We start from the raw sequence: 24,201 nt of genomic DNA, 5'->3' as shown, positions 1-24,201 counted from the left end.
ATGCATATTTATTTCTGAATCAGTTGTTTTGCATTTTTATCGGATAGTTTTCTCCTAGTCCTTAGGCATTAGTAGTTATTAGTCAGGGAATTTGTGTAAAATTTCAATCAGTATTCATTTTGTGATACTGCTCTTAGTCAGAAAACGGGAAAAAACCCAGACACTTATGGTGTGCAGCTAACTTCACAAGGATGAAGTAGTTATGAGACCTCATGTGAAATGAGTTTTCACTTAAGCCAGCCAGTTATTTGAATGCATTCTTCTCATGGGTTGAGAAAGAGAGATTGTGTACCCTGGGGACATGTGTCTGAATTGTGATGCATTACTGTCATGGCCAAAGCTTTAACCATTTCCACATCTGTCTGTGGCGAATGATAGCTTATCTGTTGGCTTTTCATTAATAAGGCTATTTCTACAAATAACTATCTTTGCTTACTTTTCTATAGCTCTTAGTCTTAGGTATTTTTTTGTATTCAAGTAATGCAATGATAATATAGGGAGCAGCATGAAATGATGATGCTTTGTGTGGGATCCAGTGCTAGATTCTTGTGAACACAATGCAGAGATTGGTTTCAGGACTTTAAAATACGAAAGACGCTTTTTTGCAAGGTATCACCAATGGTCAGTTGACTGTCTTAAATTTGCAGTTGTCCTTCTTTATCTTCAGTTCATTGTGCATTTATTGAATTATTCTCTGGCTTACTGTATCATCAAGTCATAGCCCAAGAGGACAGAATAGTATCAAGTGTATTAGAAATTAAATTGGACATTGTATCCATTATCATTCTTAAAAATACTGCTAGGGAAAGAAATTTTGAATAATTTTTTTTTTTCCACTGTAAATGGAGATACCCTCATTTACCATCTCCCAGTAAGCAGTGAACTGACAGTTATTCAATTCCTCAGACTTGCAGTCAGGGGACTTATCCATTTGGCATATTCTTTGAGTATACATGGATTGTCTGAATTATTAAAAAAACTATTTTGAAGCTTCTCTGTTGCAGGTGACATAGATTTTTCCATCTGTACCATAATCACTCTTAGCTTTCAGAAACATGGTAGCTTTTGGTATTTTTGATAGATTGAAGTGGTCAGTATCTTCCTAACATATTTTTCTTACAAGGAGGTATACATATGCAGACTCAAATGCAGTGTCCCCAACCCTGTGATACAAGTTTGGATTTATTATAATTTTACAAATAGTGCAAAACTGCTATTGAATATTCAAAACCAAACTAAGTAAATAGTATATTTCATGGCACACAGTTTTTTTCCTTTTTTATGGTTGTTGTATCTGTTTTAAAAACAACTTCAGATCAACAACAAATGTGTAAAAATAAAAACAATACTGAGGAAGTTGAACACTCACTATAGTATTTATTGATGTTTGCCGTAAATTTCCATTTGTGAATAGGAACCAATTTATAGCAGTCTTATATGACTTGCTCTATTGTCCATCGCTGCTAAATTGTTTAATGAATCAGTTTCACAGACTGAAGTCATTATCCTGTAGATGTGGAAAATATTGTTAGCTTCTAGAATTGTAACTGTGATGTTTTAGAAGCAATCTTCAGAAGCAAACTTCAACTGACCTCTATTTACTGTATATTTAGATTAATCATAGAATTTAATCTTTAACACTTCTATGTTAATTTGCCATGCATGAACTCTGCCAATAATGTATTTCTAACTCTAGTATTGCTGAGAACAATATCACATAACCTTGAGATTAGAAGAGATCCATGTGGGACTTGTTCTAGAAATGCCTCCATGAGGTGATTCCCCATTTACAATTACTAGTGGAGAACTTTCTGTTAACCTGTTTGAATCCATATAAATTTTTATGCAATGTTTTGAATGTGCTTTTCAGAAGTCCTGTGAAAACAGATGTTGACTAACAGATGAGTAACTTCAGAGACAATTTCAAGACCTAGTCTCTGTAAAGCTGTGTTTACTGCATTTGAATCTTGCAGAATCTGTGGTTTCTCTATGAAGTGTCTCCTATCTGAGTTTTTCAGCAATTTTGTTTCCGCAGAAAGATTAGTGTATAATGTTGGTACAACTACTCTGATGATTGGTAATTTTTTTTTTTTTATTTTTTTTATTTTTTTTTTTTTTTGGTCTGGGGATGTTAACTTCTTGCTAATTGCTTTGAAAACATTCTTGACATAATGGTTTTTCTGTGTTTTTGCATTTGTTTGGCTTTGGTTTTTTGGTTTTTGGTTTTTTGGTTTTTTTTGTTTTTGGTTTCTCCTTGGCAGAATAAAAGCTGCATTTAAAAATCAAATTTGTGACCTCTAAGTTTGTTCATCTGTTGTTTGGCATTTAAAAAGCCATTTTTTATAATAATTGATACTTTTCTATGCTGTTAAAGTAATCACATTTCTAGTTCCCTAGTGTTGTTCAGAAGGTCAGTCATTGATCCAGTTTCAACTTCTCTTGTTCTGTTGTATATTTTACTACATTGATTGCTTCTAAGTGCATGGCATATTTTTTTTGGCTTTGCTTTGGTGTACGAGTACAGCATGATAACTTACTAAGTTTCTATATAAAAATGAGTCTTGTGCTTTTCCTGTGAAGATGTGGGATGATAAACTAATGCAACATTGTGAGAAGTGCTGTGATTTTTGGCATACTGCTTGCAAGGAGCTTGATTCCCTAATTGAGAGTGATCTGTGAATGAGACCATTTTCTTAAAAAAAGTGTAAATAGTCTTCAAGTGAATATTTAAATTTAAAAAAAAAGCTACCTGATAATAAAACTTTGAGCCGTTTTTACAGATATTTTTACACTTTTAGAGTTAATGCATTGCCCCCCCAACAGTCTAACACATAGAACTATTAATAACTAGTGAGCTATAAAAACTCAAGGCAAAAAATGATCCATCTGGTATTTTTAATATGTCCTCTGAAATACAGGATGATCCCTTTAATGCCCTAATGTGCTTTATCAGAATGAGTTTTAAATAATGCCCTAAAACAAGGACTTTTGATTACTGACATGTGGCTGTGTGTCCATTATTGCTGATACAGATCTGGATCAATTGATAGGAAACTTCATCTGAATTAATTATGAGCTTTGAGCTCACACTTGCAGTTGCTTGAGATGGAACACTGAGTATGGTATTGATTCCAAGGTGTCCTATGTGGGTTGTTGTTGTTGTTTTATATTCCTCACTGCGCTTTCTGTCTGATTACCTTGTAAACTGTATGGCAGTCTGCATTCTATGTTTCTTGAGCCAGAAATTCTCTTTCTTACTTACCATGACCCATGTGCAGTGAAATAAGGAGAATATGAGTAAAACTACTAGGTGGTTACACTGTTAGATATTTTCTTTGGTTACACAGGAGGTTTTGCCTTCCTGGTTTGTGCATTGCCTTGCACTGTGACAGTGATGGTTGATACAAATGTGGAAAGACAGAAGTAGAAGAAAAATCACAGAATAGTTGAGGTTGGAAGGGATCTCTGGAGGGTATCTGGTCCAACCTTCCAACTCAAGAAGTGCCACCTTCAGTCAGTTGACCAGGACCATGTCCAGAAGGCTGTAGAATATTTCTGAGGATATTCTCCATGGCCACTATGAGTAACCTGTGCCAGTGTTCCATTCCCTTCACAGTACAGAACTGGTTGCTGGTGTTCAGGTGGAGCCTCCTGTGTTTCAGTTTGCGCCCACTGCCTCTGCTTCTGTCACTGGGCACCGCTGCAAAGTGCCTGGCTTTGTCCTTTTTTGCACCTTCCCTATATATATATGTACAATGTATATATATCTACATTGTAGATATATCTACATTGTATATATATATATATATATACACATACATACACATTGTATATATATACACCCACCCTTTGTATACATTAATCTGACCCCCTGAGCTTTCTGTTCTAGCCGAACAGTCCCAGCTCTCTATGCCTTTCCTCACAGGAGAAGTGCTTCAGTCCCTCTGTCTTCCTGGCCTATAGTTGGATGCTCTCCAATATGTCCACATTCTCCTCTATTCCACTGTGGAGCTCAGAATTGGACACTGTTCCAGGTGTGGCTTCACCAGTGCTGACTGAAGGCTCTGAAGGATCACCATGACCTGCTGCCAGCATTCTTCCTAGTGCATCCCAGGATGCTGCTTGCCTTCTGTGCAGCACATTGCTGGCTCATGTTCCACTTGATGTCCACCAGGACCTCCAAAGCCTCTTCCGTCAATCTGCTTTCCAGCTGGGTGCCACTAAATATATTTTGGTGCATGGGGTTGTCCCTCCCAAGATGCAGAAATTTGCACTGCTCCTTGTGGAACTTCATGAAGTTCCTGTGAGCACATTTCTCCAGCCAGCTGAGGTACATCTGAATGCCAGCATGGCCCTTTGGCATATCAGCTACTTACCCCATTTTTGTGTCATAAATAAACTTTGTGAGGTTATATTCTGTCTGTCATCCAGATAACTAATGAAGGTCTTTAATGGGACTGAACCCAGTATTGACCACTGGGATACACCACTGGTCACTGAGCTCACCCTCTGGGCTTGGTCAGTCAGCTTTTGATTCACCTCACTCTTTGCTTGACCAGCCTGTCAACATAGATAAGAATAGTTTGTCTATGAGGGTCTTGTGGGATAGTGTGAAAGGCCTCACTGAAGTCCTGGTAGACAATGCCCCCTGCTCTTTCCTTCTCTTTTGTCTTAGAAGGCTATCCAGTTGGTTGACTATTCCTGATGATTTTCTTGTCATTCATGCACCTGTAGAATGTTTTCCAGGATTAGCTGCTCCATCACTTTCCCAGGGATCAAGCTGAGGCTAGTCAGCCTGTTCTTCACTGGGTCTTCTTTCTTGAATTTAGGGAGGACATTTGCTTTCATCTAGTCCTCAGGCACTTCTCACACTCACCATGTTCAATCAAAGATTGTCAAGAATGGCTGTGCAATGACATCTTCCGGCTCCCTTAGCACTTGGTACATCCCATCAGGGCTCATGGACTGAACCTGTGTCCTGTTTGCTTAAGTCTTTCACCAAGGGCAAGGGTACAACTTCCTTGCTACAGACTGGTCTCAGGGACTTGGATGTCATTGGTCTTGTTAATAGACTGAGACATAGGTGGCATTCAGTATTGCAGACTCACCCATGTGGCTTGCTCATTGAGCAGTGGGTTCACACTCTTCTGAGTTTTCTTCTTGCTATCTATGTACTTATAGAAATGTTCCTTCTTGTCTTTGACATCCCTGGCCAGATTCAGTTCCATTTGGGCTTTAGCTTTCCTAACTGCATCCCTGGATGCTCAGATATTATTTCTGTATTTCTCCTGCATTAGTTGTTCTTGCTTCCTCCCACTGTCTTATTTTTGTGTTTGATTTTGTTTCCAGGAGGTCCTTGTTCATCCATGCAGGCCTCCTGGCATTTTGCCTGTTTTCATATTCATTGAGATGGTACTCTCTTAAGCTATCCGTGAATATTACCCAGCTTTCTTGTCCCTATCCTCACTTGAGGGCCTTATCCCATGGGCCTCCACCATGTAGAGACATTTGAAGAGGCCAAAGTCTGCTCTTCAAAAGTTCAGGGTTGAGCTTTCTTTTGCTTCTTCCTGCCCATAGAATCCTGAATTCCACCATCTCATGATGTCTGCAGCCAAGGCTGCCTTTGGTCTTCGTATCCCCAGTGAACTGCTCCTTCTTGGTATGAGGTCCTGCAGATCACTCCCTCTCACTGGCTCTAGCACTTGTGTCAAAAAGTTGCCATCAGTGCACTCCAGGAACTCCTGGAGTTGTATCTGGCTGCCTTCTGCTGTCAGTCATCCCCCACCCACTGGAAGGAAAGCTGTATTTATCTGTTGCTCTTCTGTCCTTCTGTCCTGTGAATACTTTGTTGCTGTTGCTGCTGGTTGATGTGACCTGTGAACTGTGCTCTTTTTCACAGGTCTTTGCCAACAAACCCGTGCCAGTAGATGAGATTTATTTTTAGGACTAAATTAATATCTTTGATTTTTGCCTGATGTTTTAGCTTCTGACGTAATTAATTGGCTGCTTAAGCATCTGGTGCTGCCTAAGCAGCTGCTGAATGATAATGGAATAAACTGAGCAGATCTGTACTCCTTGTGACTATGATTGTGGTGGAGACCCAGGTAGTGAGAAAAAGGCTGCCCAGAAAGGAGAATGTTTCATTGTGCTCAATTATTTGGGTAGACTTGGATAGTGAGTTGACAAGCAGCTCAGCCAGGAAGAGGAGGTAGGCTACAAGAATTACTTGATTAAAACATGGCAAGGTTAAATCTTCCTGACAGCAAGAGCAGCTCTTGAATCCGTAAGAGTATTCAAGGTGGCAGGAGACTTTACCTGGTTGAGTTTTTTTCAGTTATGTCTTTTTATGATGTCTATTTTTGAGACAAATGCCTTTTCTAGCTTTCTTTCTCACAGAAGTCTTGTGTATTTGTTCAAATTTTTCTCCTCTGTGTCATAAGTGGTAAGTTGTACTTACTAAAAGGAAGATGTGGGCACTTTTGCAGAAAATCTTTTATTTTCTAGGTTTATGTCTACATTGTTGGGACTGCAGTAACATTGCCCATAAAAAAAGATGACATTTACATGGTCCTCTAGACTTTGTTGTGGACTTGCTTGAAAATCTTACTCTCAATTCTGTACTATATCAGGTTCCTAAGACTTTTGCCCTTATTCTTATTGGTTGCTTCATCTCACTTCAGGGGAGTGAGCAAGCAACTGGGTGGTGACTTAGCCACATCAATCTACCACACCTGATTTATGTAAATTAAGGTTATGCTTCTATAAACCTGCTGAAAGCTCTATAAACCTTCTGCAGAGTTAAAAATTCAAGTGACTTTGGCTTTTGGTATCACATTAAAAAGGAGAATAAAGCACACAGTCTTTTAGAGCTTATCTCTGAAATCACTATTTACTAAAGGATTTGTATTAAAAAAACCCCACTTTGTTTTTGTGTTGGAATAGGAAGATATTGAAGAGAAGAGCTGTACCTATGGGAGAAAAAAGTTATCTGAGGAAAAAGGAGGGATGATACTAATTTAAAATATGATAAAATTTGAAGAAAGAGATCTTTTGTTAATAAGATTTTTTTTCTATTTGAAAGGCAAAAATACACACGGTTTTGCTTAAAGGAAAGTCTTAAATTTTGAAATTGTTTGTTTAAAGGTAAAGTGTCTTCGAGGAACAGATAAAATTGCCTTTTGGTTGATTCCTAAAGGAGGTTTCTTGAGTAGGTAACTTAATATTCACAAATTGTACAGATTCCTTGAAATGCTTAGTAAAGACACCCTAAAAATCCAGTGTTTTAATAGAAAACTACAACTGTAAAGAAATAATTTGAACCACAATGTGTTACTTTAAGTGAATTGGGTTAAAATTTTGCAAAATTTCCATGTAATTTTTTCTGTGAGGAAATCCAAATGTTATCTGTTGTCTTGAATCCTGCTAAGAATCTTTTTTGTGGGAATTTCCTACCTCTGTTGTCAGGCGAAGGCTGTAGTTTTTTTTGTTTTTTTTGTTTTTTGTTTACTCATGTAAACTGTTGTTAACCAAAAGAGCTCGTCATGCTGGTTAAGGGTTTGAGAACTACATGCCGTGCATGTTCAGAGCCTCTCTTTTAGCTGTTAATATTCCTCGTTTTAATAAGGAGTTCTTTGAAAGCCAGGAGGATCCCTCCATTCATTCTTTAAAAAAAACCAAAACATTATTGTAGGGCTTTGAAATAGTATCCCTAGAAAGATTATGTTGGTGTTTTTATCTCTGTAGGTGTTGGTTTGCTAGTGTGGTGGATTTAATCACTGTACTTTCCTCTGGAAATGCCCCTAGTTCTTTATACACAGTTCTCTGTAGCTCTAGACTCTGTTGGGCTAAAAGAAGTTATCAGTTAATCTGGAGTTACTTGTGTCATGCCACTGGTGCTGGGACATCTGATGAAGTTCCGGAGATAGTTTTCTAACTTCTGTTTAATTTCTTTATTTTTATTATTTTTTCACCCCTGGTATGTTTAGTTCTTTCCTCCAAAGATGCAGAGCAATTTTTTGTTACTAGTTACTGGGAGCCAAATATCCCCCAGACACCTGGGTGCTTAACATAAGTGAAGTGACACATGATCCCTTTGACCCCCTTTGCTACCTTCTGTAAAAGAAATTTGTTCTTCCCTTTGCAATATTTTTCTTGCTCTTTGAGTAATGGGTAGACATTTGCTCACTCAGATATAAATGCATACTTCTTCCTTACTAACTTCTGTTTAATATAAAAAAAATGTCTTGAGATCAGATTTGGGGCTTTGAGTGCAAGATTGAGACAGAGAAATATTCCATGCTGTTGTTGTTAGTGAGTCATTTAATTACTCAGAATGTTGATTTACTCACCCTTGATGCCTGTAATAAATATTTTATGTATAATTATAAAACATTAATACTTTGAGATTGGCAGTGATTTCTAGCAGTTGTGTAACAAAGCAGCTATTGGGAGTGAATGAATAACATTTGACTGAAAGTTGTGTTAGCAAGTGAGTAAAAAAAAAAAGGCACCATTATGTGGGACTAGAGGATTTTCTAGACTTTTTTTTTTGTCCTGTATTTCACTGATGTATTTGTAGATGTATATATGAGATATATGTCTACATATGAAAACTTTTTCATTGGTATGTTAAATTTTCTTGTCACTCTCAATTGCTTTCTGTAAATTAAAGAGAAATGAAAATGTCATATAAAATGTCTATTGACATTTTGTAGTTTTGAGTTTTGTATAGCACCATGGTTATAAATCAATTTTATTTTTTTCCATTGTTGCTGTTAGGTTTCACTGTGTGGACCTTCATCTTGAAGAATTCATGTTCACTAACTGTGGATTCAGACACAGTAACAAGTGTTGAACACATTGTAAATGTATGTTAGAATAGTTTGGAAATACTTCAATTTAATACAAATTCAAATTTGCTTTTTGTTTTATCAGCAAACACATATCTCTTTATGGTGCAAGCTCGTGGTATAATGTTGAGAGAAAATGTAAAAACGATAGGACACATGATAAGATTGTACACTAACAAAAATACTACACTGAATGGCACAGGTAAGAATATTTCTTATTTAATTTTTAAAAGACTTTAAAAAAAAAAAAAAAAAAGCCTAACATTAATGATGTAGTTTGATTATGAAAAGTTAGACCCAAGTCCTACTTCTCTGTAATTTGAGTGAAGGTCAAAGTGTTACTATTTATCAGCTCACTTTAGTAAGAAATATTTGTAGTAGCTGTAGCAAAGATGCTTCAATTTAATTATTCTTTAGTGCAATAAAATGCTTTTTTAAATTATGCTGCTAGGAATTTGTAAACTAAAAAGTTAATGCTCTCACCTGCATGATGATATGTTACAATTTCAGTGGGTAACATAGGTTTTTACAAAAATCAATTCTTCTTTTTAAGATTATCCTGAAGGAAGCAATTCTAGTGACTGTGTCGCTCAAACAACAATGTATCTTCCCGAGAACTTCACCTACTCTCCTTACCAGCCTTGTCCAGAGAAGCTGCCTTATATGAGTAAGTCTTAAACTGACATCAATGTTTATCTAGTAAATTAAATTGTATTTTAAACAAAATACAGTTATTTTAATATAAAATATAATTGTAAGAAGTCTAAGTATATAACAAAGTAATGAATAAAATATGTGTGGTAATGGACAATGATGCTTAGCTGAAGTTTGCCTGTAACTAATGTGTTACTTAAATTTTGGTCTCTTTACTAATCACCTTTACTAATTTGAAATCAAATCATCAAACTACTGATTTGTAAGAGAGAAAATTTCACATAGTTTCTGAAGTTATTAGTGATGCATTCCAGAATTCCAACCTCTTGTCTTTTAGACACCTGACTAAATCTGTGGGCTGTCATTCTGCACAAACAATTAATTAAATATTTAATATAGCAGTTAATATAGCAGTTCAAATCCATATTATACCAAACAGTGTTGCTGACAGCCAAACTGAATTCTGATCAATTTTTCTTCAAAGAAAAATAGTACATTTTATGAGGATAATCTAGATTCCATTATACCATTTTTTAATCTCAACTGAGAAGTTTCTGTTGAAGAAAACAGAAACAGTACATGTTATCTGTGTTTCTTTTCAATAATGCAAGATTCTAAGTTTTGTTTCTCTTATTTTAAATATGCAGACATGGAGCCAAAAGTGTAGATCAGTTGCTTTTGCTTATGAAACTTAATCGTGTAGAAAACTATCTTAAGCCAGGTAGTAATTAGCCCCATAATGTGGTAATATCCTTATTTCAGCCTCTTTCCCTCCCTAGGGTTTGACTTTCAAAATCATATTTTTATATAATATTGAACATATAAACAAATTAAACCAAATTGTTCCAATAGTAAATATTTTAGCTACTTTTGGAAACATAGAAAGTTCAGAATGTCAAATGTGGATATTTAGAGAAACAAGAGTGATGATAATTTTTTTAATTGGTGTTTTTTTTTGTTAGTAATTGCTTTGTACTTCTTCTATCATGTTTAATTTAATAAATAATAATTTTAATAGAAAATAACTCACTAGATAAGTTGCTGTTCAGCAAATGCATATGTGTTTCACTTTTTGGTTTTCATGTATACCATTTTAATCATCATCTCCCAATTTAATTATAGTCTAAACAAAGCATCTTTAAAGATAATTTAATTTAATGAAATGCTGTAGGAAGTGTGAGATAGCCAGGAAAGAAAGATTCTTGAATCATGTAGACTTTGAAATGCTCTAAGGTTATTATAGATGTCAACTTTTCTTCCTTACATCAACTTGCCAAATTTATATAATGAAAGGGGTGCAGTAAAATCATGTTTCATCCCAAGTACGTATGCTCTTAAAGTAGGAATAGCTATTGCGTTTTTGTGTAACTCAGTCTTACAGGTTATAACCCAGTGGTTGAGCAATGCTGTTGTAATTCATAAGAAAACACCTCTTCTTCAAGATAGAAGCAGTACAAGAGTCTGTCTGTCTGTCTCTCTTCTCCTTTGTAGATAAACCGATAGTCCCAACCTTTCTAGACTGCATAGCTTCTTGTCAGTCTTGATTTTTTTGCACTGTAGACTATCTCTAATTTGGTTTCTTTGTAAAGTGTCATAACTGGCTTAAACCCTGCTTACAAAACAAATTAGTTTTGTAAAACTTCTCTTTTTTTCACATAGCAGCAGTTAATGCATTCCAGAATGAGATTTTCTATTTTTGTACAATTGCATTCCCTTGGCTTATATTATTATGCAATCCATTATAAACCATAAAACTGTCTTTCTACATACTGCAGCATAGCCAGGTATTGCTTGTTTTTCTGTACATGGTTCATTTTTTCCTTCAGTAACAAACGGTCCTTTAATTCTTAATTTTTACTTTATTGGTTTCTCTATCTATCTGATTTGTTGAAATAATTTTTCTTTTCTGATTTTCTCTTTCAAAATGCTTTTTGCTTCCTCAGCTTTCCTATTTTGCAGGTTGTGTAAATATGTTTTATTGCAGCCTGCTAGACGCTAATGGAAGCAGCGAATAATAAGCCCAATTATTTACAGAGATGCCTTCTCCTGCCCCCCGCCAGTTGTGGCTAGCACAGGTCTTTCTCGTGAGAACATTCTGCTGTGTTTCATAAACAAAGATAAAGTCTGGATGTTTTTCAAACAGTGTCTCGAGACTTGGACAGTTCAGGCCTGGCCAATTGGGCCTAGGGGGAGGTTTCTGACTGACCAATCTGGACGACCTCTGAAAAGTCTATATATATATGGAAATCAAAATAATAAACGCTTTTTCTTGCTACACTGAGAACTGGGTCCTCTTCTCTGCTAGCGTCTCAACAGCAACAGCCAGTGACATGGAAAAAATGCTGATTTCTATTCACTTATCTCCTGTGTAGTTTGACAGTACCAACACTTCAGGTTTTACTAGAGCTACTTTTTAAACAGTCTGGAGGGAAGTTCATCATGTCCCATGAAGTTAAAAGTACATGTAAATACTCTTTAGATGTGATTTTTTTTTCTAATTTAAACTCTGTAAGCATCTGATCATATCTAAACTTCTCAGAAGGCTGAAATGTCTGCCTTCATCATCACATCACATCATGTGATGTTTGCACCCTTTTCTGGTGTAGTAATAGACTTTATTTACCTTTATTTTCTTATTAGATTCTGTAATTGAACTGAAAGGCTCTTGTTGCTTTTCTTTCTCTTGGTAGTTGAAATTGATTTAATTTTTAAAATTTTTAAGATTTATTTTGTACATGTTCACATGCTGGTCCTTTGTTGATTGACCTTGATTCTATATTTTGTTAGATTTCTTTTTTGGGTTATGGAAGAGTTTCAGACAAAACCATTTTGATAATCTAAGCTTATTTTTAAATAATTGTTTTTATTTTATTATTTTTTAGCTTTTTATTTAAATCTTTGTAGGATTAGCTTGTTCTAGTGTCTATCTATAAGAGTTTTTTAGCAACTGCCACATTTCCTTTTCTTCTAGAATAACTAAATAAATGCGTTTTTCTTTTAATCTTCTCCTGAAATAGCTCCACAGTGTAGTGTTCTTGATAATTTTTTATCTATGATTTTACATTAAAAAATAGTTACCTTCTTCATTTGCAAGCAGTACTATATTTAATCATATCCAAAACTAAAATAGCTCTTGCAGTATCTTCTACCTTCTTCTGGAAACAATAGTTATTCCTAGTATGTTCCAAAATTTTCAATATTTTCAAAAGATTAAGGTAACTAGTCAATTCAGTGACACAAAGCAATGTATTGGACACAAATAGGATCTTTTGGGTGTGGGAACAGGAGAGAAAATGGGAATGATTTCTTTGACTAAATTTAAAAAACTAACCCTACCAAAATACTTAACTTTCTAGACAAAAATAAGAAGAATATTTTATGGTGTTTGTCAGAAAGTTCTTGCAAGATTTTTATTTGATGGTTTAGAGTGTAGTAGTTGCTGAAGAACAACTTGAGCTTCTGGTTAATGAGTGTTACATTAATTTTCTGCCCAGATTTTCTTGATTCCTTCTATTGCTTTTGAAGGTATTTACTGTGAGTCATTATTTCCAGTTTTGAACTTTTTACACATGCATAAGCTAATGATTTACAACTCTCAGCTATCAACTAAGTGTTAATATTTTCCCATAGTAGGTACTAACCTGATATTTTTCAAACCATAATGTGGTGTTTATTCAGTAATTTACTTAATTCCACTCCCATGCCTTTTGCAAATGCTTTTCCCATTGGGGTCATTAGTTCTACCAGTGGTAATTCTCAAATCCAGCCCATTGCTATGAACTGGTTTGAAGCAGATAGTGGTGAATTAGTGGATGATGACTCTACATGAAATGTGCATATAATCTAAAATCTAAATTGAGGAAGTTTGTTGAGTGTAGTGATGATGCATTTTCTTTTAATTTGGAAATGGGGTAGGAAGGCATACAGAACTAGAGTAAAATTTCAGTAGTGCAAATGATGTAGAATTTTTAACAGTGCTACTTGAAATGAAAAGGAACCCTAATTTTCTGTAATAGATGCAGAATTCAGATTGCTTTGCTTGTTCTATGTTCTCTGAAATAAGTATTTTGCTTGTAGGTTTTGTGGAAGGAGTATTTTTTTTGGAAACACTGAAATTCATTCTGTAAAAATTAAAGATTAAGAGGATAGTATAAATTGTTTCTTTTTTGTCTGTAGGTAGTGTAACTACAAATTTCTGATGCCATTAATCTATGATATTCCTTGTAGTGTTAGATCAGTTGCCTTAATTGAAATGAATAAATAAGGGTTTTTTTCCCTTTCTTTAGGAGGCCTTATTGATGTCAATATGAGTGAAATTAGTTTTGATGAAATTCAGCGACTCTTTTCAAAAGATTTAGACATTCAACCAGGAGGACACTGGAAACCAAATGACTGTAAGCCACGGTGGAAGGTGAGATGCTGATTTTCTGTTTTAGTTTATATTTTTTGTTGATGTATAAGAATAGTTTGCCATTGCAAGCAGTCAGTCTTTTGCTGCTGTATATGTAGTATCTTGTAGTATATGTATTATGCCATCTGTGCTCAAGAAGAAAATTAAGCTTGGAGAAAAATTTGAAATGGATCATCAAGAGCTTTTAAGGCTTCATTAGCTGTTGTTACTAAACATTTTATCATATGGATGTAAGTCTGTCCTATGTGTCTATTGCCTGAAGTATAACTAGAAGCAAATAAGCATAAAAGGAAAACCTTATTTATGTTTTACTCAATTTTTTATAATTATTTGAGCAAATTTCCAAAACACTTTCCTAGGGGGAACCAACATGTAAAACACTGAGCCAGTTTAAATGTAGAAGTTGAAAAGCCACAGGAAACTTGATCTGTATTGAAATAGTAAAATATTAAAATGCTGACATAACAGCTTAATTTTTTTTTTATTTTGAAGGTGGCGATCCTTATTCCTTTTCGGAATCGTCACGAGCATCTTCCAATTTTTTTCCGTCATCTGATTCCTATGTTGCAGAAGCAGCGGCTGGAATTTGCCTTCTATGTTGTTGAACAGGTAACAACATCTACTTGAAAAGTGGCTTCTCAAGATTCCTTACTAAAAGGGATTTGATATTCTTAACAATATTTGGATGAATCCAGAATTTAAAAATTGTTACTCTACTCTTCTACTCCTTTAAATAAAAAAGGAAAGTTCACTTCCATTCCCCAGTTTAAGCAGTGGCCAGATACATGGTGCTTTTCTTCAAATATGGGCTGCTATTTTGTAGGTAATAACATGGCCTCTGAGGATCTATTGTCATTTTAAGTTTTCAAGGCAAAAAAGTAGGTCAGCTGCAGTGTTCCTCAGGGCTCAATTCCAGGGCCTTACGTTCAGTGGATGCAGGACCCAAATGCACCATCAGCAAGTTTCTGATGATATCAAATTGGGAGGTGTGGTTGACTTTTGAGAGATAGGATGCCTTGCAGTGGGATCTAGATAAATTGGAGCACTGGGCAGTGATTAATGGGATGAAATTTAATACGTCAAAATTCTGGACTGTGCATCTAGGATGGAGTAAAGCCAGGCACAAGTGTAAACTGGGAGAGGAGTGACTGAAGAGCAGCCCTGCACTAAGGGGTCTGGCACTGTGTGCCCTGGCAGCCAGGAGGGCAAACCTCACCCAGGGGTGCAGCCATCCCAGCATGACCAGTCAGTTAAAAGAGTAATCTTTGTGTTTTTCTTTTTTTTTTTTTTTTTTTTTTAATGTGTGTGTTAGGGTATGTTTTTCTCATAATATTGAAATTTTTGTCTCTTCTTGATTTTTACAATGTCTCCTTTGTTTTCTGTGTGAAGACAGGTACACAACCTTTTAATCGTGCAATGCTCTTTAATGTTGGCTTCAAAGAGGCTATGAAGGATGCTGCCTGGGACTGCATAATATTCCATGATGTGGATCACCTACCTGAAAATGACAGAAATTACTATGGATGTGGAGAAATGCCACGCCATTTTGCAGCAAAGCTGGACAAGTACATGTACATGTAAGTAAATAACTTTATTAATGTTTCTTAAATACCCCGAAATATTTTGAAAGAATATTTATTTTTTGACACTATATACAGTAGGTGAAAGCAACAAAGCAGCCCCCTACTGTGCTACTTACAGAAATGGATATTAAGTTACCAAAAGAAAGATTTAAATTTAGTGTCTGCATTTGATATGTTACCAATTAGAAGATTATGTTTATAATTTTCTATGTTGAGCTTGTTGCAGTAAGGCTGATCTTGAAAAAAAAAGGTTTGTGTGTCAAGGGAGAAAAACTTACCTAACTTAATAGAAATGTTTTCTAGCTACGTAAACTCTTGTGCTGGCTCTTACAAAAGGTAAGCTGATAATCTGCAGCAAAGTATCACGAGAAAATTGTCTTTCTTTATTTTCTCATAAGTGTACACTTTCGTTTCTGTTTCATACTGCTTTTTCAACTGAAGATTTTCTTACTGCTAGACCATTTTGTATATTGTTTTCAGTCTCTATTGATATTTGGTGACTGTAGTGGGACCTGCAGTTTTTTTACCTCCTTTTTTTCTGCCAGTTTACATTAATGATGTGTCACTTGCTTTTTAACACTCTGTTATCTCATGACATTCTTCGAATCACTTCATATAAAGCTGTAGCTTATTGCTTGCTACACGTATGTATTTGATATCTTGAACTTTATTTGTGAAGTCAATCAGCTTGACAACCTGGTCAACTGACAGATCAAAAGCAATGTGTTGAAACTATGGCTCTGTGTCTGGACTTTGGGTTGTAAACTAATCAGCAGTTAAATGTTTAAAAATTTCATGTGTATTTAAAAATATATGAATTAGCACCTATAAATATATAAGAAATTTCATCTATCTTTATATATATTTATATATACATTTATAAAATGTGTAAATAGGTAAGTATTTACAAAATTGATAAATGTATAAATAAAACCAGATGTATAAAGTAGAAAAATAAATAAAACTCAAAGAGTGTCATTAACTGCCATATTCCAATTGGTTTTGGTTCGTGGTCTGGTTTTGGGTTGGCAGTGTTTTTTTGTTGGTAATTTTGAAAGTATGTATGTGGGTTTTTTTGAGAGGGAGGAGAGGGGTTTGAACACTTGCTATTTCAGTTAAATGTTGAAAGGCAAATATAGTTACAACCTTCCCCAAATGCTATTAAAATTTGGTTGAATCCTGTGTTTCCACAGAGATCAGAAATTACATGATTGTGTATTTCTTTTTTCTTTCTCCTTGCATTCTGGAGTTATTTGTTCTTCAGTGTGGCAATTGTGTCCTAAGCAATGGTAAATCCTTTTGTAGATAGTCTTAACTCCTTGAAGTTTCCAGATACGGAAGTGTCTCCTAAGAGACTTTTGTTTTATGAAACTTTGCTGCTTCTGAAAGCAAGCTACTTTACTGTAGCAGCTTCTGGGTTAAGGGTGCAAGTTAATATTGATGGAAGTAAATATAGATACTTAAATATTTTGATTTTTTTTCAACTGACAGTGTTTTGAGGACTGGAAATCACATTGGCTGGGGCATAGTATGTTATATAAGATATAGTGGCTGTTGTTGTTGGCCAACTGCTTATTGCTTAATAATATGTGTTAGTAATTACTGTTGCATACTGGCAGAAAAGCCTGTAGATCCTTTTGATCTACAAAAGCCTGTAGATCCTTTTGATTCAAAAGTTTATATTTTAAAAAGTGGAATTTTTTATTTTAAATCAGTATGCCCTTTAATGTTTAATACGTACTGTTAAACTGTTTCTCTTAAGTTTTAACAGTTCTGTAGAATATAGTAATGAATTAAAATTATTTAATTTATGCATTAGTGATTTGTAATTTTTCAGTTGATTAAAGAAGGTTTTTTCAGTTGAATAGTGTCAACATAAATAGTTTGAAAGCTTCACTTAACACTTCAACTATGGGTCTAAATCAACCATCTCAAATACCTGGTAGAGTTTTGCTTCATATGGGTGATACTAATTGGAGCTACAATTTAAGAGCACGTTTTATGCAAATGAGACACTACAGCAAATCTTTTTTTTCAATTTGGTGTATGTTATTTATGCTGGCAATCTGTAAACCAGTTTTCCATAGTGAATACATTCAGTGTCCTTAGTGTGGGGCTCTTGCTTTTTGGAAAGTTGTTGTTCAAAGAGAGGGTTACTATCAGAGTTCAGATAATAATATAGAATTGGTCTTTTGTTTCCAGCCTTCCATACAATGAGTTCTTTGGTGGTGTAAGTGGCCTGACAGTGGAACAATTCAAGAAGATCAATGGTTTTCCAAATGCCTTTTGGGGATGGGGTGGAGAAGATGATGATCTTTGGAACAGGTGATTGTTGAGTTCTTAGGTCTTTCTGTTCTATCAACCCTTTGAGACCAATTAGGTGCTTTTTTCCCCCTGTCACTTGTTACCTTTTTGTAATTTGTTTTAAATAAACAAATTCTAAAGAGTTTGCTTCAGAAATATCAGAATATACCATTTAAAGGGATAAGTATGATGTTCTGGTTTTTTGGCCTGGGGACAGCTGGCAGGTTTTTAAGAGCTAGATCTTATAACAAAGAGCAGATAAAACAACAGGTGATCATACTGAACATATTGCATCATTCTTGCTGCTAGCATTGTGGAATACCATCCCACAGACATGCAGAGTAAGCATGAGTTTCATATCTTAGGAGCAGTGCTTGACAGAGAGTTTAATTTGTGAATTTATTGGTCGTCTCAGACTGGACAATGGACAGCAATGCTCGTGGCATTACTAACTGCTCACAGTGAATAAGTGTGAAATGTTCTAGCTGAGCTGTTGGAAGTGTTTGCATGAATTTTATGTATAAAGACATATCTTTTAAAGGAAGAGTTTGTTTTTGTACTTCTTTCTTGCTATTTTCATGTTTTTATGTTGGAACAAGCAGGAAATATTAAATATTAAATTATTATTTTGCCATTTGTCAGCTGTTTTAGTTGTTGGGTCTGGGATGTTGGGATTTTTTTAGGAAGAGAATGTCAGTGAACATAAACACATAGCTTTAAAATATTTGATGTGCATTTTTCACTTTTGCTTTAACTTCTATGAAGCATTGTAAGAAGATGTTTTTACAAATGTTTATGTATTATATGGCAGGGTTCACTATGCTGGATACAATGTAACAAGACCAGAAGGAGATTTAGGAAAGTATAAATCCATTCCACATCATCACAGAGGTGAAGTCCAGTTTTTAGGACGGTAAGCAAAACAGAGAAAAGTGCAAATACTACAGCTAAAGATGTAAATTTTTTTTCTTGCATCCATACATGTGAATAAGCAGTCAGTCCTTACAGGTGTTACTTCCTTTTTGGTACTAAAATTTATATTTTCTTAAACATATGTTTGCTGTTCAGATATTTTTATTTAACTGTAAGAGAGACTGAGTTTGTGTGTCAGAAGATATTATCATCATAATCTTTGATCCAGAATGTTGTTGTTCCATAATAGTTTGAGCATTAGTGCTGGCAGGACTCCTTTAGTTGGCTATTTTGGATATTTTGCAAAAGGAAGGAGAACAGCTAGGGCAAGTGACTCCTGCATGAAAACAGACTTTAAGACTCCTCAAGGATTGGTTTCTTCCCCATATTTCACTCTTTTCAGAGATACAGTTCTTCTCATTTCCTGCATGCATTGACACAAACCTTTTCTTTTGGGATTCCTTTCTTTTGTTACAAAGATATAAAACACTTAAACTGCCCAGTAGGTTCTGGCTTCCCTGGAATGGAATAGAAACCAGAATGCAGCAGATGAGCTGCACATAAAATTTAGAAGGTGAAACTCAAAATAAAGGGTTAATGATATATGTTTTCAGGTAACTAGAAATGCTACTCAATTCTGTTATCAATGGATCAACATCCTTCTCTGGGAATATCCTTTTTCTCTATTATTCATAACTTTAAATAGACATGTGCAGTAGAGATGAGTAAATCTTTTATATGAAACTAGAATATATATATATATGGGTAATCTGGGGGAGGAGAACTGTTTTGTTTTAATCACCTTAAATTTAGATGTTTGCAAATGAAGGAGTCGCAAGAGTAAAATGAAAGTCAATTCAGACATTTAAATCCATAATTATGAACAGTGAAGATTCCTAGATCTTCCCTGAGCTTCTTAGTTGAGTTTTAGAGCAAAAGAACTTGAAGAAATTGAATAATCTTAAAAAAAATTATTTAATTTGGGACCATAAAAAGTTTACATATTGAATGCCTCTTTTGTTATTTAGGCTTAATGTTAACTTGTATATGTAACCATAAAATCTGACTGTATTAAAAATTTTTAAAAGCTTGCTTTTAAAGCTTAGGTAGGTAATTTGGTAATTTCAAAGGTCTGAAAAGTATTAAGGTATTAAGAATTTAAGGTATATTTCAAAATGAAATGACTGTCACAGTATCATGTCTAACATCAATTGAATTTTGTTTCTTGCAAATCTTCTAATTTTTCTTCTTCCAACTCCTTCTGCAGATACAAACTTCTGAGGTATTCCAGAGAACGTCAGTATATTGATGGGTTGAACAATTTAGTATACACTCCTAAAATACTTGTCAGTAGATTGTATAAAAATATAACTGTTAATCTCATACCAGAACTTGCTCCTGTTAGAGACTATTGATGGAAGTGGAATGGCAAGATATCCTACCAGAGTAAACTTTTAACACTGGAAGCTACTGATAAACACTGTAAAACAAAACCAAACCAAGAAACAGCAGCTTAGAATTAGAGTTTTTTGACCAATTGATGATGCTTATTTGGGATGAGAAGTGATTGTATGTACCAAGCATTTTGTTCTGAAAGAAAAGCCAGCAGCTACAACTCAGATGTTTACAGCATGAGACTACTGTTCAAGCCTTCATTCTTCACACTCTCTATCTTAACTACTCAACTAAATAAACTGCAGAAAATAGACCTGTAGCTTCTCTGGAAGTAAGGACAGAGACCTCTTCCAGGATTTTTTTATACTTAACTGGCCCCTCCTCCTATTTAAATGAATGCTTTTGTTTCTTTTTAAGATGTGTTTTGTAAATATGTGATGTAAATTAATGTGTGTACATTGCTTTTCAATTGTTCAATATTTTATGCTTCAGTATGTATTTGAGTGTGTTCTCATTTGAACTCTATAGGAATGTTTTTATTAGCATGAAAGAACAAGTGTAAAATGTAAGTAAGCTTATAAAAAGGTTATACCTTATGTGAAATGAAGGAAATATTAATTGTTGGCCAGCTATGACTGTAAACTGTTATACTAGTTTTGAGCTCTAGGCCTCTTGCATATCTATATAGAAAAATCAATTTCTTATATGAAACTGCTAGAAGGAAAGCTTTAATTTTATTTATTGCCAGCAAAATTGTATGATACCCTGCCTGCCATCTGAATCGTATTTATATGCATATTGCATGTGTATTACAGAAAATCTTGAGGTTGTTGCATATTATGATCTACAGGAACTCTTAACTGTTTCCAAGTGTGCCACTATTGTCAATGTCAGGGATTTTAATGCTTAAAACAATGTGTCTGGGTGCGTACAGTATTTTGGTATTGTTCTTTTTTTTTTTTTTAAATCCTAGTAAACAGCACTTTTATTCCTCCAAAATCAGAAGAGCCAAAAATGTGTCTTCATTGGAAGAATATTAAAGTTAGATTTTTAAGAGAATAATTAAACATAGTTCTAATAGTTCTAATGCTTGCAGTGTGGGATTTTCAGAAGCACGGTGTTGGTCACACTGTTCTGCTGATGAGGATGGTGATGACATAAGTGGAACAGAAAGCAGGCCAATCCCAAGTGCTTTTTAAAATTCCACTCAAAATATATTATTCAATATAGCTATTTAAGGGCCTGTTCTGGTAGAGTGCTGAGTGCTTCTATGATGCACTGAGGATCCTCAAGTCGATGACTGTCAATGAGATTGAGGTTGCACAGACCCGCTAAGGATTGGTCCTGTCTATTTCTCTATTTTTGTGGTGTTAAATGTATGAGTAACTAGCCTCTTATCTTCTTATTTTCTCTTTGCTTGTAATGTTATCCTACCTAAAAGTATCCCACTGCTAAGCATTATTATCTTTCCTAATATTTTTTTACATTGCTTGTTAATACTAAGGAAAAGGACCAGGTCATTTATTTTCTATGTTAATGCAAAGATATTGACCAAGATATACTAAACTGTTCTGTTTGTCACAGTTACTCAACTCTTTAGGAACCAAAGACTGATTTCTGCTCCCATAAAGAATGGAAAGCAGAATATATAATAAGGATTGTTTATCCATAGAGTGTTCTGTAAGAGTGTTGACAAAGAATCCTAACTTTAAGTCATTACTGTATGTTGGTTTCCTGAATTGCTGCCACAAATGGTGTGGTGCTTTGTGTATTTTAAGTTCGTTTGCCATAAACACGTTTTATTTCTTTGACATCCCAGCAGCAAATTTTGCCCTTAGCCATCCCTCAGTAAAGGTATGAGCTTAGCTGTAGGCATCCGAAATATTTAGTAGAGATATTATTTTTTAAGTAGTTGAGAACAATTTTAAGGGATATTTTACACCATACTGGAATTACCTTAAAATCTACTAGTTAGTCTAATATGCTTTAGGAATGATGTAATACAATGAAAATAACTAAAAGCATGAAATGAAGAAAACATCCTTCAAAAGCATGCTTAAGTTTGGTCACCTTCTGATAGATTTTTCTATAACTGAGTGTATAGAACATTCTGAAGCATATGGAGAAATGGCAGACAATACACCGTATGAACATTATATCTTCAAAATAAAATTAGTCTTATTTCATAACTAATACAATTCTTTAAGAACAGTTGAATAAATTTTTAAATTCCTCATGTAATTTTGAAGTGATTTCTGACTTTCAGTACAAATTCACCTACAATTTCACAGGTACGATTACTAAACATCCCTTGGTATCGTAGGTCTGTACTGTTTTCTGAAGCATGCTTTTGTGCCCATTTCTTAGGCATTCTGTGAAATTTATGTGCAATTTAAAAAAATCTAATGCATATATATGTATATATACTTACATATATGCATACTATATTACACATATGCTGTGGCTGAACTAATACAACTTTACAGCTTTAAGTGATTGATCATGTATGGTCCTAGAAAAATGTGATTTAAACCAGTACGTGAATGGACTGTGACATATAGCTGAGTTCTTACAAAGTTTACATTTTGATGCCCCAAAATGATGGATGTTAAATTATGAATTATTGGGCAACACTCTTCTCTAAATAACTTTTATCACTTTGTTGGGAAGTTTTAAAAGTTGCCATCTTAAGTTACATCAAAATAGTGTTTGTATACTACCTGCTTGAACTCAGTACTCTTCTGTAGTGAATTTTAACGTAGACAGTGCCTTCAAACAAAATAAATATGATGCAGAACTAAGAGTTGTGCATATTCCTTTTGATATTTTCATGGTTCTTGTAAAATGTAGAGAGAAGCCAATCACAATGGCTTTGCATTGCTGACAAGGCAAATAAAGGACATCTCTTCAAGGAGTGAACATGAAGGGAGAAGAAGGGAGTATTTTACAAGATTCTGAACGTCTTGCAAATTAGCAAGTAAAAACATTACAGAAATATTAAGAGTGGAATCTGGTTAATATGCTAAAATACTCTTAAGCCCATTTTCTATATTTCAAATTTAAGTAGGAGAATATAAAATATAAAGTCCATTTTGCAAATAGGAAGTGTATTGAAAAAGCAAGTGCAAAATGTCCTTTTTCTTGGATCTTGCCACTCTATTGTTCTATTGTTATGTTTACTGATGACTTGTTGTGGGTTACTAATGAGCCAGCTGTTTAAAAAATTTAAAGGATCCATTGCATATCAGCAAGTGGAAGTGTACTTAAGATTATTTTAATTGTAGAAGTATGTAAGATAGGCATAATGAAAAATGCACTGAAACAAATGCTGGGAATTTCTTGTGTACTATCATAGTTTTGGGTTTTTTTGTTGTTCATGAAAATGTTTGTACTTTTTTATCATTGTCTTTTATGAAATATAATGTTCTAAAGATTGTGTTGGTTTGTTTATTCTGAGATTCTGTGGGAAAGATACCATCTTTGTGTTTTGTTTCTAGACAAAATGTTCCTTTTTCTCATGCTCAGTACCCCAAAGTAACAGCAAAAGGAAGGGACACACCTGTCCAAATGCATCAGGTTAGGCTTTGATGGGATCAAGCCTTAGGCTAGCAGGGTGTTTTCCCTTTCTTTGTATTTATAGGTTTTCAGCTTTTGGTTTAATTTGGCTAAGTGACTCAACCTTTTTGCACACTTTTCTAAGACAGGGTTGCTGTTCTGTTTGATCTGCTAATGGTTCTTCCCTATATAGAGATTACTAGAATGGGAATAGAATGGGAATAGAAGGATATTTCTCCTGGCATTAAATAGGAAACTGATTTTCTCAGGATTCATCAGTTATCCTTATTTTTATTTGCATTTTACAGCTATTACGAAAGTGTCTGATGGTTAGAGGTATGCAAGTAATTCTGGGGAGTACTTCCACTGGGGACAAATTTATTTGCAGAATTTTCTGAAAATTTTCTGAACATACCTAAATAAGCTTCTTCAGGTATGTTTGAGTGATACACTTCTCTAAAACACAGGCATCTGATCTGTCCTTGGAAGTGTGAGCAGTTATGATGTATTGGAAAGCAGGAAAGAAGGCATTTTAAGT

The 24,201-nt window shown here is 34.7% G+C and overlaps 1 protein-coding gene across 1 annotated transcript in view; it reads left to right on the top strand.

Annotated features, from left to right (window-relative positions):
- The window catches only part of B4GALT6 (beta-1,4-galactosyltransferase 6), a 30,647-nt gene extending 7,103 nt beyond the window's left edge, over positions 1 to 23,544 (top strand). Inside the window, exons 2-9 of the mRNA XM_085052743.1 lie at positions 8,935 to 9,051; positions 9,403 to 9,516; positions 13,790 to 13,914; positions 14,407 to 14,523; positions 15,304 to 15,491; positions 17,700 to 17,822; positions 18,613 to 18,714; positions 19,981 to 23,544. Of these exons, the coding sequence (XP_084908869.1) occupies positions 8,935 to 9,051; positions 9,403 to 9,516; positions 13,790 to 13,914; positions 14,407 to 14,523; positions 15,304 to 15,491; positions 17,700 to 17,822; positions 18,613 to 18,714; positions 19,981 to 20,128 (1,034 nt within the window). The 3' untranslated portion in view covers positions 20,129 to 23,544. The remainder of the gene's footprint in view (positions 1 to 8,934; positions 9,052 to 9,402; positions 9,517 to 13,789; positions 13,915 to 14,406; positions 14,524 to 15,303; positions 15,492 to 17,699; positions 17,823 to 18,612; positions 18,715 to 19,980) is intronic.
- Positions 23,545 to 24,201: the final 657 nt, after the last annotated feature.

This window comes from Lichenostomus cassidix, chromosome 2 (genome assembly GCF_008360975.1).
Source record: "Lichenostomus cassidix isolate B80296 chromosome 2, HeHo_3.0, whole genome shotgun sequence".
Taxonomy (NCBI): domain Eukaryota; kingdom Metazoa; phylum Chordata; class Aves; order Passeriformes; family Meliphagidae; genus Lichenostomus; species Lichenostomus cassidix.
This window is presented reverse-complemented; position numbering and strand designations above follow the sequence as displayed.